Here is a 14,088-nt window from a genome sequence, read left to right as displayed (position 1 = left end):
TAGATTGAAGAGCCCATTATCAAATATTTGTTCCCCGCATATATACTTACAGAGTAATCAAGTGAACCCTTAACTTTCTGTTTGTTAAGCTAAGATGATGGAGCTCTTTGAGTCTACCACTCTAAGGCATTTCTCTAATCCTTTAATCATTCTCATGGCTCTTCTCTAAACCTTCTCCAATGTATCAACATACTTGGATTGCAGGCACCTGAACTAAACACAAGATTCCAGCAGCAGTCACGCCACTGGGGCCTGCTCCAGCTTGCTTTGTAAAGGGTGTTAAGCAATCGCTCCTAAAATGCGGTCCTGAAATATTTACAGCATATTTCACAAAACTGTCCGAGACGTATCACAGTGCTTGTTAGTGCTCAGGGGCTCCAGTGAAGGGGGTCACAGGGTAGACAGATTTCCATATAGGGAAGTATCAACCCGGCTTTTGGGGGTTCATTGGCTCACTTTGGGGCGTGAACTGGGGCCACACATAGAGAGCTGTCTGCCTAGAAATGAATGCTTTCTCCAGGAAGAAAAGGTGCAAATTGATTAAAACTTTGTTCTGCTGTAGAGTGGTCAACAAATAACGTCTGGATTGGGGCCTCTGGGCACTGTTGTAACACAAAACAAACAAACAAACAAACAAGGTGGTTGCAACATAGCTGCTGGAATTTTAAAATATGCGTGCAAAATGCAAACAAGTAAAAATGGCTGCAATAATTACACGTGTCACATGTGTCCAGTAGTGAATATTGCTGCTTTGATCTGTGTGGTGACACACACAGCACAGGCATTAGGATCATAGGCTCTATTTACCTCTCAGCCTTTGCAAAGCACTGGGGCTCTGTCTTTTCTTATTTCAAAACTATCTGTATCAATTAGACCACACGTCTCAAGCTTCCTGTGACGTTGCTAAAGGCCCAGTAGCACGAACTGCTAGGCTTTAAATCACTAAGCCATCCTTTCTGGCCTAAGCTCCAGGACTGAAATAACTAGATTTCCTAGAAACGTAAGTTCAAATCCCAGCAAGATGATCTCAACTGTTCACCCTACACAGGTTCACACATTCAAAACCTTGTGGTTCTTTCAGTGGGGACTTAAAAGACTACGGTCTTGCCTACACTGCCTCTGTGCTAGATGCCCAGATATGTCTTTGTGACACATGCCAGAAAGGGTTAAGCATCCTGCAGGATAAATGACCCAAATTCAACCTTTAGAGACATACTGGTAGATAATGTTTGTGTTTTTGTGTGTTTACATATATATATATATAGAGATAGTCAGAAGTTAACAATGTAATCAAACAGTTCCTGTCTATGCTGTATTCAGTTAATGAACTGTAAATACAGTGATATCACTGTATTGATCTCTCTTTGAAGTATATAGCAAATCACCTGCGAAAGGTGGAAAACAGGCAATTGCCTTTTGTTAATCCGTGTAGCTAATTACTGGTGATGCTTAGGAAATAGGTCTACTTCAAAGTCTCGGTAATTGCCTATTGTTCGCCTAAGAACTCCGAGCTGTCAAGAGAAGGCCTGGAACTGTCTTGGGCCCTGATCCTTTTCATCTCAGATCTGCTGGATGCTTTATGCAGGGGAAGCTTGAGTCGTAAGACTGAGATCTCCAGTCCCACCTGGATCACCCTGAATATGAATATTGGACTATGGACTAGTTCTGAAAGAACTCTTTGCAACTACAAAGCTCACCATCTCTACTATAAAACTGATCTCAGAATGGTACTCATGTCTGTGTGTATGTATACTGATCTTTTAACCAATACTCTCTCTCTTTTCTTTTTTAATAAATTTTAGTTTAGTTAATAAGAATTGGCTGTAAGTGCATATTTGGGTAAGATCTGAAATATTTATTAACCTGGGAGGTAATGTGTCCGATCCTTTGGGATTGGTAGAACTTTCTTATATGATGAATAAGATTTTCAGTAATCCTCATCATATTTGACTTGGGTGGAGGTCTAACCTTCTGGGTAACCAACCAGTAAGGTATTATAGAAGCGGTTATGAGGCTAACTTTGGAGGCTCTAAGTACTGGAATGACAAACCAGGTGGGGATTGTCTGCCCCATTCTTTGCAGTTTGCCCAAATTAAGTACCCTCAGTATGGCTCCCCTGGGACCTGGGTCACAGTCTTATAATAATATCTGACTCTTATCTAGCGCATTTCATCCATAGATCTCAAAATGCATTGCAGAGGACATCAGTATCATTATCCCCATTTTACTGCTGGGGAAACTGAGGCACGGAAGAGCAGGTAATGGTGTTACCGTGTAACCTTGACTAAAATAACCTTGCCACTGGTGGCTAATTTACCATGCATCAGTCTCCACCCCAGAGGTGGCTGCATTCAATAGAGCTGCATGTATATCGTAGTATGTGAAGGGCTTTGGGATTATTTGTTACGATTTGCATTATAGTAGCACCTAGAGTCTAAGAGCAGAGACTGGGGCCCCACTGTGCTAGGCGCTGTACCTACCTACCATAGTGAGAGACCGTCTCCGCCTCAAAAAGCTTGCGATCTAAATAGACAACACAGTACAAGAGTGGGAGACAGGAAGTATTATCCACATTTTCCACACGGGAAACTGACGCACAGATTGAGAAACATGCCTAAAGTCACAGATGAAGTCTGTGTAATCATTACACTTTAGTATCAGAGGGGTAGCCGTGTTTGCTGCTTTTACAGATCCAGACTAAGAGTCCTGTGGCACCTTATAGACTAACAGACGTATTGGAGCATGAGCTTTCGTGGGTGAATACCCACTTTGTCGGATGCACCGACGAAGTGGGCATTCACCCATGAAAGCTCATGCTCCAATACGTCTGTTAGTCTATAAGGTGCCACAGGACTCTTCATTACACTTTATTCGCTCAGAAGTAAATATTCCAGTTTGAAATGTCATGGAAGCTTTGAAATAAATAATGTAAGAAATTATTAGGACTCTAAACACAAATCCCACACACGCTCTTCTTATTATTCGCATGACAGTTGCGTTTAGAGACCTAAATCAAATTCAGGGCCCCACCATGCTAGAGACAGTCCCTGCCCCAAAGACAGGACAGACAGAAAGTGAAAGAAAAATAGCAGCATTATCTCCATTTTACAGATGGGGAACTGAAGTACAAAGAGACTGACATACCCAGAGTCAGACAGGAAGTTTGTGGCATAGCCAGGAATTGAACTCAGGACTCTAGCGCCCCAGGAGCCTTTTACAAAAAGCCATTATTGGAAGGGATTAAAGGGGTAGAAATCAGGCGCTCCAAGATGGTTCTAGGAAGCCATGCAGCCCAACAAACACTGAATGCACCTCGTACACGATGGACTGACCTGTCAAGTGTGCGCTTGCGTCACCTGAAACCACTCCACATTTCAAAGCCCACAGCAGGGTAATCTCAATAAATCAATTTTTGGCACAGTTTGGAAATTGTCTTCCATTTTTCCAGCCATTTCTTTGTTTTTGTTTTAAGATGAACACAGGGAAAGGCTGGAGAAACAGCTGTTTAGAACAGGGGTGGTTTGTTGCTCAATGCTTTTCCACAGCAGTTCTCTCGCAACACCACCTGCTATCCCAGTGGCACGGATTAATCAAATCAACAGTGTTAAGGTGCTGGCAGAAGGCAAACTTGTAATCTCCCATATACTGGGCTCTGCTGTTTCACTGGATAAATTTGCCCACTGCATTCATTCATCTCCATGCAGGCTATACAGTGTGTGTGTTAAGCTGATGTTGCACCTGCTAACTGAAGCCTCAGAACACGAGAGTTGCTAATGCAACATGACTCCAACGTAGCCGCACTGGTCCAGCAACTCCACAATCACCACACTCATTCATGTTTTTGACATGGAACTCCAGCAGGTATTCAGGTACTCTGCAAACACAGACTTCAACAGGTACTGGCTTCTAGTAACAATGGATTGATTACGCCTGGCGTCACCCATCCCCATGGGAGCAATAATCCCAACAGGTAGCCAGCATCTAGACCTCCGTCTGGCAACCACTTAAGCAGGTGTGTAACTTTATTCACAGCAACATTCCCATAAACTTCAGTGGAAACACTCTCACAAATAAAGCTACACACATGCAGGATCGGGGCCCGAGAGAGCAGACAAAAGTTCCAAATAAAGCAAGTGCAACATGTTTCACGCCTCTGACAAAAACGTAACGCAGCAGATTTGATTGCTTTGTCCGTCCTTCCCCCCTTCCCCTGCAGACTGTAATCAAGATGCCACATGAAACAGCACAAAGACAGCAGAAACTTGATTTTCGCACTCGGTCAGGTTAGCATTAAAACAAAGACGTCTCCCCCCTCCTCCGCGAAATCTCTCATTAACACAGATCTTGGACCTCTTCCCAAAGAGGAGGCGGAGATGCACTTTGTTTTTATTTTAACATCAGGAGCATAGCACATGTGCTATCATGAAATGCAGACCAGACTGAAAGACTGGCTTCCAGCAAGCGCGTCGCATGCAAAACAAGGGGACAAATGGACACAGGGTTGCAAGCCATGTGGCCATGGTGACATAAGATCCCAGGGAAAAGGTATCGTGAATGTTAAAAGTTTCAGGGCTTGTTAAATGTTAATAGGATGCAATGATTATCCGCAGGCATAGAAACAGGAACATTGATTTAATTATGAAATAGTTACATATCTAATTATAATCATATATTTTAGGGCAACAAAATGTGATCACAACCAAGTGAATTGCAGCCAGGCATCACCACAAGCAACCAACGAGAGGAAGTACATCTACAAACAAGAGGAAGTACTTTTCCACACAACGCACAGCTAACCTGTGGCACTCATTGCCATGGGATGGTGTGATGGCCCAAAGTACAACTGGGTTCTAAAGAGAACTGGACAAGTTCATGGAGCACAGGTTCATCAATGGCTATTAGCCAGGATGGTCAGGGATGCAAGCCCATGCTTGGGGTCACTTGGGGTGATCACTCCAAATGTCCCTGATCTGTACACTCCCCCTGAAGCACGAATACAGGCCACAGAGACAGGAAACTGGGCAAGACAGACCATGGTCTGACCAGTTGTTCTGTTCTTATGTGGCAATGTTTCATGGGGGAGGTATCATGCTCTCCCAGCAAGAAGAGGTACCTAGTCCTTCTGCTCATTAACCCTGAAAGCTGGTATTTCAATACGGGCCCAATCCTACACAGTGCTGAGTGCCCTCAACTCCCATTGACTTCAAGGGAAATGTATTTATCGTTATGCAAAAACTATATTCCCCCGCTTGCCATGTTTGTTGATCATAACCATGCACTGGAAGTTTGAAACCAAGATCTCTTTCCATTGTACAATGCACATGGGTTTGTCACTGTGGGGCTGGAATATCTAACAAATCCCACGGCACCTCAAGAGCTAAGCATCAAAGGTCAAGTCCATACGGGAGAAGGGTCTGACCCAGCAAGATGCTGAGGACCTTCTGAAGTCAATGAGAATTGAGGGTACGTACATCTGGCAGGACTGGGCCCCTAATGAAATGCAAACTTTAAATCCGTCTCAGCAGTGTGCAGAAGCTCATGCTAGGTACCTCCTCTCCTGCCAGAGACTTCATCCTACCAGAATAGTAACTCTCAGAAGCACCTGGATATTTTTGGGGGGTGGGGGAAGGAAGAAGGGAGAGGGAGAGGGGGGAGGTCACCTGCAGAGCAATGCATTTGCACAGATTTTTCCAAACTCATATGAGCAAAATAGGTAGATCAGTTTGCAGGGACCCCAATGACCATCATAACTAGTTTTTTATACTTTCCCCTGAGAAAATATCACCATTTTTGAGGATTTAGCTCAACAATGACTCCCAGCAAATTAACGAAGTAATTCATTGGAGTAAACTGCACGTCCCCTTCGCATGATAAACTATGTCTGTTGTTAGACTGACACCTCCAGGTCCAGAACTAATTAGAGCAAGTCTGGCGTCCAGGCGCTAGCACTAGGTGCTAGCAGTCTGAAAGTTAACGAACTCCCTCTCAGCCTCCAGTGGGCTGTTGAAAATGAGAATCACTTGGATTCTGATCGAGTGGTCAAATGTCTGAAGCCCATGCCAGGAATCCCCCATAACCGTTTCTTTGCATTGTCACTGACAGCCTCTGCATGTCACGCACCTTCCATCCCAGGGTTTCAAAGGGCTACATTAATACTAGCAACTTAGGCCTCTGACATCCTCTTGGGAAGCAGGGAAGTATTCTTACCCCCATTTTACAGATGGGGAAAAACAAGGACGGTCATCCAGCAAGTCAGCTGCAAAATCAGGAGAGAAACAAAGTCTCCTGATTCCCAGTCCTGTGGCTTAATCCCCTGACCACTGTCCTACTATACGTGCAAAGATACTGTAAGAGATAGTCCTTGCCCTGAGGATCTCACACTCAAAGCAGACAAGACAGACACAGTAAGGATTATTATCCCCATTTTACAGATGGGGAACTGAGACAAAGAGATATTAAGTGACTTGCTCCGGGTCACAGAGAGGGTCAGTAGTAGAGCCAAGGATTGAACCCAGAGCTGCTGTACCTCAGTCCATCACCTTATCCTCAAAGACACCTTCATCCTCTCTTGTAAATGCATAAAAGCTAACACAAAAGCTAGCAGCCAAAGTGCAGGGAGGTGCTGATATGCAAAAGACCTCAGCTATTCCACCACTGGACCTCTCTGGGACAGTGATTGCTAATGGTGTGCAAGAGCTTTGCTCTGCGGCCAGATATTTAAACATGTTTTTAAACCAGAACTCAAAACCAAGGCAAGGCCTCTCCAAGAGCCTAGACGGATGGAGCAATGAAAGGGAATTGCATTAAAATAGGATAGCTGTCGCTGTCCAGAGTGGGAGGGGAGAATAAGCCACACAAGACAGTGCTGGTCATGGCAGAAAACGACAATGCAGAAAAACAGCTGTGCTGCAGAACTTGTTCAATAACAAAGGGCTACAGTTTTGCCCACTGAGAGCGTGTCTCTTATTTTCCATTGATTCCTGGCTGCAGGCCCCCTGGGAGTCACAGTGCATCTCCACCTTTTCTAGCACATGCACCATGAGAAATAATCAGAGCCCACAAAGATAGACCTGAAGACAGCTTGAAAATCACGCAGCCACACAAGGGACCAAACCGGGCCTGAGCAAATGCAGTCAACAGGGTTAATTTCAGGACATCTCACTTACTTGATTTGCTCCCAAGTCTTGGTGGCCAAATGCAGGACCCAGAGATCCTTGTAGTGGTAAAACTGCTCTCCGTCAGGAGAAGCAAACTCTCCACCGAATACCCATAGCTGTCCACCACCCTGGGGCACCACTGCAACCTGCCGGGAGAGAGAGAAAGAACATGTCATATAGCCTTTAAAAAGTCAGGGGCTCAGGAATTTAGTCAGTCAAACATGCAGCTGCTTCTGGAATATGACAGACAAATAGCAGCAACTGTTGCGGCATTGCTTGGCTACGGTAGCTCTTACGGGATGGAAGGACGAGAAATCTGGAGATTAAATTCAAAATTGCTCATTGTCTGCGGTGGATTTCTGGTGCACCCTTCACTGCAGCATCATGCTGCCAGATCTGTTAATCTGGCTCACCCTGGGAAAATTCATTGGGATTTATCTTTCAAAAGAAATGTTTAAAGTCTCTCCCACCAGCAAGAGGGGAAGCTCTCTAGAAGACTATCATGCCAAAGACTGGAGTCTGGCAGCAACTCTCCGATCGTTCAGCTGTAGCCATGCATCCCATAGACAACTCTGGCTGTCTGGGGAAGACACAGTGGCATACAGAAAGGGGGAAGTTCCTGCCTTCTTACATGTAGATAACGTGCCACAAAAGGGCAGGCAACCTCATGAGAGGAACAACCATGACAGGAAAGATGGTCCAGCGGCCTAAGAATCAGCCAAGACTTGGGAGATCCAGGCTCAATTCCTTGTTCTCGGTCTCCCAAGATTTGGGCATGAGCCTAATTTATACTCGCAGAGAGACAATGCATATGAAAATCATGGATTTGCAGGAAAGTATGTTGTAATGTAGATACCTAACTGGCTATCTGCTTGTGCAAACACATGATTTCCATGGGGATCTGGTATTTGCAAACAGAAGTTGGGCAAGTACAAAAGCATGTATGTCATTGTGTGCACCACTTTGAAGATATGGCTCCAAATCAATTACAAAGCCAAGATCCCAGCTTCACAAATACTTGGTAGCATTTGTTTGTGGCCGTTCTCACCCAAAGCCTATCGACTGTAAGGTGGAACAGCAGGATGTCATGCCAAGGGGAGATTCTGTGTCAGAGGCTGAAGCTAACAAACCAGGCTGCAGATATGCACAGATGATCCAGAGACGCACTTCTGTTTACTCTAACTGCTAGCTAATGAGGGACATGCTTTACAAACAAAGTTGCAGTGAAGGCAAGAGACTAGTCAGTTAACTTTGCTGAATTTTCTCCCTGTAACAGTAATTAAATATCAAACAGAAAATACACCGCAAAGTGCTCCAGGTAAAATTAAAACAAAAAATGACACGAGCAGTTAGTTGTCTGTTGCAATTCCCTGGTAGGCAGCCTGGTAGTAAGATTTAATTATTACAGTGCCACCTGCTGGACACTAGCACTTCAAACGGCCAGGATTAGCAGTGCTTGTATTAGCAAAAAGGATCTCCTTTTAACAAATGCATCCGAAGAAGTGGGTTGTAGCCCACGAAAGCTTATGCTCTAATAAATTTGTTAGTCTCTAAGGTGCCACAAGTACTCCTGTTACTTTTAACAAAAGAAAACCGTAACTTCTGGCAATTTAATGCATTCGTTCTATGACATCATATTCCATGCCTATTTAAAATTATTATTTGAAGTTACTTTCCCAGACTTATGTTGTGGTTTATCAAAAATGCAGCAACTCGTAACCATGATTAATACCACACACATGAACGATGCATTTTAGATCCTAGCCCATTTGGAAACGTAAATGCTTTGCCTGCCTGTGTCTGATTAACAATTTTATGTACTCATTAGTTAATACTTGTCACATCTACCATCTGGAATATACAACCTTAAATACTCCAATACCTTACCTATAGGTGTCACTCAACATCTATTTTAAGATTTTTCTTAGGAGATTTTGAAGTTGTGTAAATATAATTCGCTACAAACAGCTTTCTGTCTGTCTAGTGTAAAGATTCTGGGAAAACAAAGGGCCCGATCCTGCAAGCACTTACTCCTGGGCGTAGTACTTACTATGCTGAGTAGTCCCTTTGAAGTTACTGGGACGACTCACCGTAGTAAGTACTACCACACTTAGGAGTGAGCATTTGCAGATAGGATCATTAAATGTGAAAGGAAACTTCCAAGAAACCTAAAGACTGATATCAATCTTCCTTCTAGGGTCACACTTCTGCCTACAGAAAATGCTAGGGTACTCATCACAGTGCACAATGGGAAATGAATCAGTGTTTTAGAATCCTGTTTCCTTGCAGCTCTTTCCCCTGGTGTTGTAATTCATCACAAACTCTTGAGGCAAGGATCGAGTCTACCTCTATATTAGTACCGCAACCAGCACTAAGGGGCCTGATCCTGATTGGAGCCTTTGGGCACTACAGTAATATAAATATTAAATAATAAGAATTTTACAAGCTATGCAAAGTTGGACTAGGTCAAGACTTGAATCAGGAACCCAGGCACTGCGGGAAACGGAGTTGCCAATTCAGCAAGTGGAGCTGTTCCTTCAGAATCAGTAGCTGAGTCTGCTGTGAAACCTAACAGAAATTTGACAATAGTTTAGGCTGCTGGCCTGCTGAGCCCACAGCCTGTCATGCTGACCAATCTTGCCTCATGGTTTCCTTGTATTCTCCCCTAGGTCGGTGTGTCTCCATCTGTTGTCTCTTCTCTTATGCTGAGATTCTAAGCATTTGGGGACAGGGACTATCATTTTCTTCTGTGTTCGCATAGCACCTAGCACCAAAGGCTTCTGGTCCAAGACTGGAGCTCCTAGGTGATTCTATATTACAAATAATAATACCTGGTCCAACATGCCAGCATGATGCCAGTGGTACTGTGCCGCTGTCTTTCAGTTGAGAGACACAGCCAAGGTCCTGACCTCTTGTGGCAATCAGAGATCCCTTGTTTGTTTGGGTTTGTTTGTTTTGATAAATCAGGTATTTACCCTGGTGTCCTGCCCACATTTCATACAGAGCAGTTACACTGCTCCTGTCTGAATTCCATATTGTTTTCACTTCCTGTCCTAAACTGCTCTGCACATGTAAAAAACTGTCCCACCATAGCAGTGGATGCATTTCAGTGACATTGCAGACCCTTTACCTAGCTTGAAAAGCACTTTGAGATCCAGCTGAAGGGCGCTACAGAAGTGCAAGGTTTTATTAAGCAACCTTGGGGGCTTTAAACCAACCAAGTAGTATTCATTTAAAAGCCCCCCTCCCACCCCCACCCCTAGACCACTTGTGCTGTATCAGAGTGTCATGGTGATTCTGTCTTTACCAACAGGGGGAAGAGAACATCAGAGGAGGCTGGGTTAGAAGAGAAAAAAATCTATTACTTTTCTAATCACTATAAAAAACCCCAACCCATGCTAATCGTCCCACACCTACGCCCCCAGTTCTGCACTGTGAACCACACCAGCAGCCCCCTACTGAAATTAGTGGGGGGGTCTGCGAAGAGGTTACTCAGGCAGCATAAGCAGAGGATTGGGGCTTTAGTCAGCATCATCACGCTTAACTAGGAGAATTTAAAAGTACCAGAGGACAGACATGGACGACGTGGAGCAAGTCTGCAGTTTAGGTTTGCTGTCACAAGGGTAAATGACAGTTGGATCCCCACCCCAGAGCATGCACGTCACTGGACAACTGTCTCTGTATGTTACTGCAGGTTGAGGGAACAGTGTTCTGATACGGTGTGACAAATAACGTGTTCCTAAGGCAACTTTTTATACCTACTGGGCCAGATTCCCTCCTGCACCAAGATCCACCCTCTCCAGCAGGCAGCCAATACAACTGGCCAGTGTAAAATGAGTTGGGAGAGGGCTCAGCCTAGTTCCCAGGGCACAGCTGTTTGCATAATAAAAACCACCTCCACAACTGGCACTGACAAGCAACCGTATTGGCAAATGCATCAGAGGAGAGAAAGACCGAACTGCTCCCTCACCTAACTTGAGCTGGTAACACAGAGGTGAAGGGCTGCACATCCTCGAAGGAACAACAGAAGCCTGCTGGGTGGAGTATCTCGGAAATTACAGAATAATTTCCTCTGCATAGGCATCAGTTGCCACTGCGGAATATGGGGAAATTGGGTGTGACAGATATGACAGCTTCCTGCTACATCCTTGGGAGACTTTACTGAATTAAGTTTAAGTATCTTTGGGGTCCACTGTATTAATTGCACGGTTTATGTTCGACTGTGTCCTACTCCATGGGGGAGGGCTGCCACAGCTCCTCCAGGAACCAAAACCATGGGTGGTGCTGAAGGCGTGTACTCAGTCCAACTGGATTCTTCAGAGACCAAAGGACAAAGAAAGAATTTTTGGATAAACAGCCTGAGTTTAAACTGACTTGGGGCTCTTCTTCCTGATCCAGCAAACACACAGGACTTTCTGCCCAAGGGGGCCACAACTCTTGCGGAAGGGTTGGAAAGGCTTTGCTGTTACCGTAGCATTAGAAGGAGCTGTGTGGTCACTTGTAAACTGCAAGCAATACACTGGTCCTAGCCCTCGAAGACAAAGCAAGGACTGGCCATTTTCAGCAGTCTGGCTTGCTGGGAATATCACAGTGAAAGGCAGGGAGCTGTACAGCCTTAAAACCCCCTGGTCAGGAGGGAGAGAGACGTGGGTCTCTGCCCCAGAGAGGTGACAATCACCATCACCATGCCGGTCAGGTGGTCAGTAGCATATTGCTACTGCTATACTCTTATTATTCAAACACAGAATTTTTAGCCATAGAGATTCTATGGTACAGGTTGATTCATTTAAGTCACAGTGAAGGATCAACCCTCTAATTTCTCAGTACAATGAGCCACAGCTTGATCACAATGTTGGCATCGCATTGTGACTAGGATACTAAGAAGTCATAACCCCTTGGAAACACAGCTGTCTATTACCATAGCATCTTGAAATACAACGTCAAGAGTAATTCTAAGTGCTGTTCTGTTGCCTGGGAGGTTAAGTGCTTTACCTGATGTGCACAGCGCCTGGGAGGAGGATTTGGGATATCTACTTTACTCCAGCTGTTCTTCCGGATGTTGTAAATGTACAGTTCATTATACAGGAACGTCTGTGGGAGGGAAAAGGAAAATGGGGATCAACAGAGCTCGCCATTTAACTTTACCTAACAGAAGCGTGTCAAATTCTCAACCTGCCTCTACCAGACATTGAAGGAATGCAACAGTCCTTTTCTATTAAGCAAGAACAAGACAAGACCAGCCTGCTGGGTCCATGGCGTCACTCTGCTCTCATGCTAGGGGATCAGAGTGCCATAGGCAAGATTGGGTTTATGGCTTGCAGGGCTCTATGCAAAGCAATACGCGTATGGAACCATCCTGTTCCCACCCCATTTGTGAGACGGTCCACCCACCATCTCCCTACCTGCTGTCACCTCAGAAGGCAAAGAGCCTCCACCAGCAGTCTGAGGCTCTGTTGTCACTGCTGACCTACACACAGCTTACATGGGCCAAGAAGCCAGGAGGTGCGGATGAGGAACAGCTTTCTAAGCCAAGGACACTACTTAGGGAAGTCAGTCTGCAGCACAACCTGCTGGTGCCTGGGTAAAATGATACCACTGTGGGGAAAATCAGGGATGGCTCCCTGGCTGGTGGATTGGGTGCATGTTTGAGATGTGAAGCTCCTGAAAGATGGAGCCCAACACAGCTGCACAGCCTAAGGCTGCCCATGATAAGGGGTCAACAAACATGGGGACAAGGGTGATCCAGTGGGTAGATCCACTTGGACTTTCAGCAAGCTTTTGACAAGGTGCCTCACCAAAGGCTCTTATGCAAAGTAAGCAGTCCTGGGATAAGAGGGAAGGTTCTCCCATGGATCTGTAACCAGTTAAAAGATAGAAAACAAAGGGGAGGAATAAATGGTCAATTTTCAGAATGGAGAGAGGTAAACAGTGGTGTCCCCCGGAGGTCTGTACTGGGACCAGTGCTGTTCAACATATTCATAAATGATCTGAAAAAAAGGGGTAAACAGTGAGGTGGCAAAATTTGCAGATGATACACAATTACTCAAGATAGTTAAGTCCAAAGCAAACTGAAAAGAGTTACAAAGGAATCTCACAGAACTGGGTGACTAGGCAACAAAATGGCAGATGAAATTCAATGTTGATAAATGCAAGGTAATGCACTCTGGAAAACATAATCGCAACTATACATACAAAATGATGGGATCTAAATTAGCTGTTATTGCTCATGAAGGAGATCTTGGAGTCACTGTGAATAATTCTCTGAAAACATCCGTTCAATGTGCAGCAGCAGTCAAAAAAACTAACCAAATGTTAGGAACCATTAGGAAAGGGATAGCTAATAAGACAAAAAATATCCTAATGCCTTTATATAAATCCCTGGTACGCCCACACCTTGAATACTGTGTGGAGATCTGGTCGCCCCATCTCTAAAAAGATATATTAGAATTGGAAAAGGTATAGAGAAGGGCAACAAAAATATTAGGGGTACGGAACAGCTTCCATATGAGGAGAGATTAAAAAGACTGGGACTTTTCAGCTTGGAAAAGAGAAGACTAAGAGGGGATATGATAGAGGTCTTTAAAATCTTGACTGGTGTCGAGAAAAATAAAAAAGGAAGCGTTATTTACTCCTTCACATAACACAAGAACTAGGGGTCACCCAATGAAATTAATAGGCAGCAGGTTTAAAACAAAGATAAGGAAGTATTTCTTCACACAATGCACAGTCAACCTGTGGAACTCATTGTCAGAGGATGTTGTGAAGTCCAAAACTATCACAGGGTTCAAAAAAGAACTAGATAAGTTCCTGGAGGATAGGTCCATCAATGGCTATTAGCCAGGATGGGCAGGGATGGAGCACCATGCTCTGGGTGTCCCTGGACCTCTGATTACCAGAAGCTGGGAGTGGATGACAGGGGATGGATCACTCG

At 44.6% G+C, this 14,088-nt stretch overlaps 1 protein-coding gene across 1 annotated transcript in view; it reads right to left on the bottom strand.

Annotated features, from left to right (window-relative positions):
- Positions 1 to 14,088, bottom strand: part of KLHDC4 (kelch domain containing 4) — a 45,977-nt gene that overhangs the window by 27,542 nt on the left and 4,347 nt on the right. Inside the window, exons 4-5 of the mRNA XM_065416642.1 lie at positions 12,150 to 12,248; positions 7,167 to 7,303 (exon numbers count right to left, since the gene is read on the bottom strand). Coding sequence (XP_065272714.1) covers positions 7,167 to 7,303; positions 12,150 to 12,248 — 236 coding nt within the window. The remainder of the gene's footprint in view (positions 1 to 7,166; positions 7,304 to 12,149; positions 12,249 to 14,088) is intronic.

The sequence above is a fragment of the Emys orbicularis genome, chromosome 14, assembly GCF_028017835.1.
Source record: "Emys orbicularis isolate rEmyOrb1 chromosome 14, rEmyOrb1.hap1, whole genome shotgun sequence".
NCBI classification, from domain to species: domain Eukaryota; kingdom Metazoa; phylum Chordata; order Testudines; family Emydidae; genus Emys; species Emys orbicularis.
The sequence above is the reverse complement of the archived record's forward strand: the minus strand, read 5'-3'. Positions and strand labels throughout refer to the sequence as shown.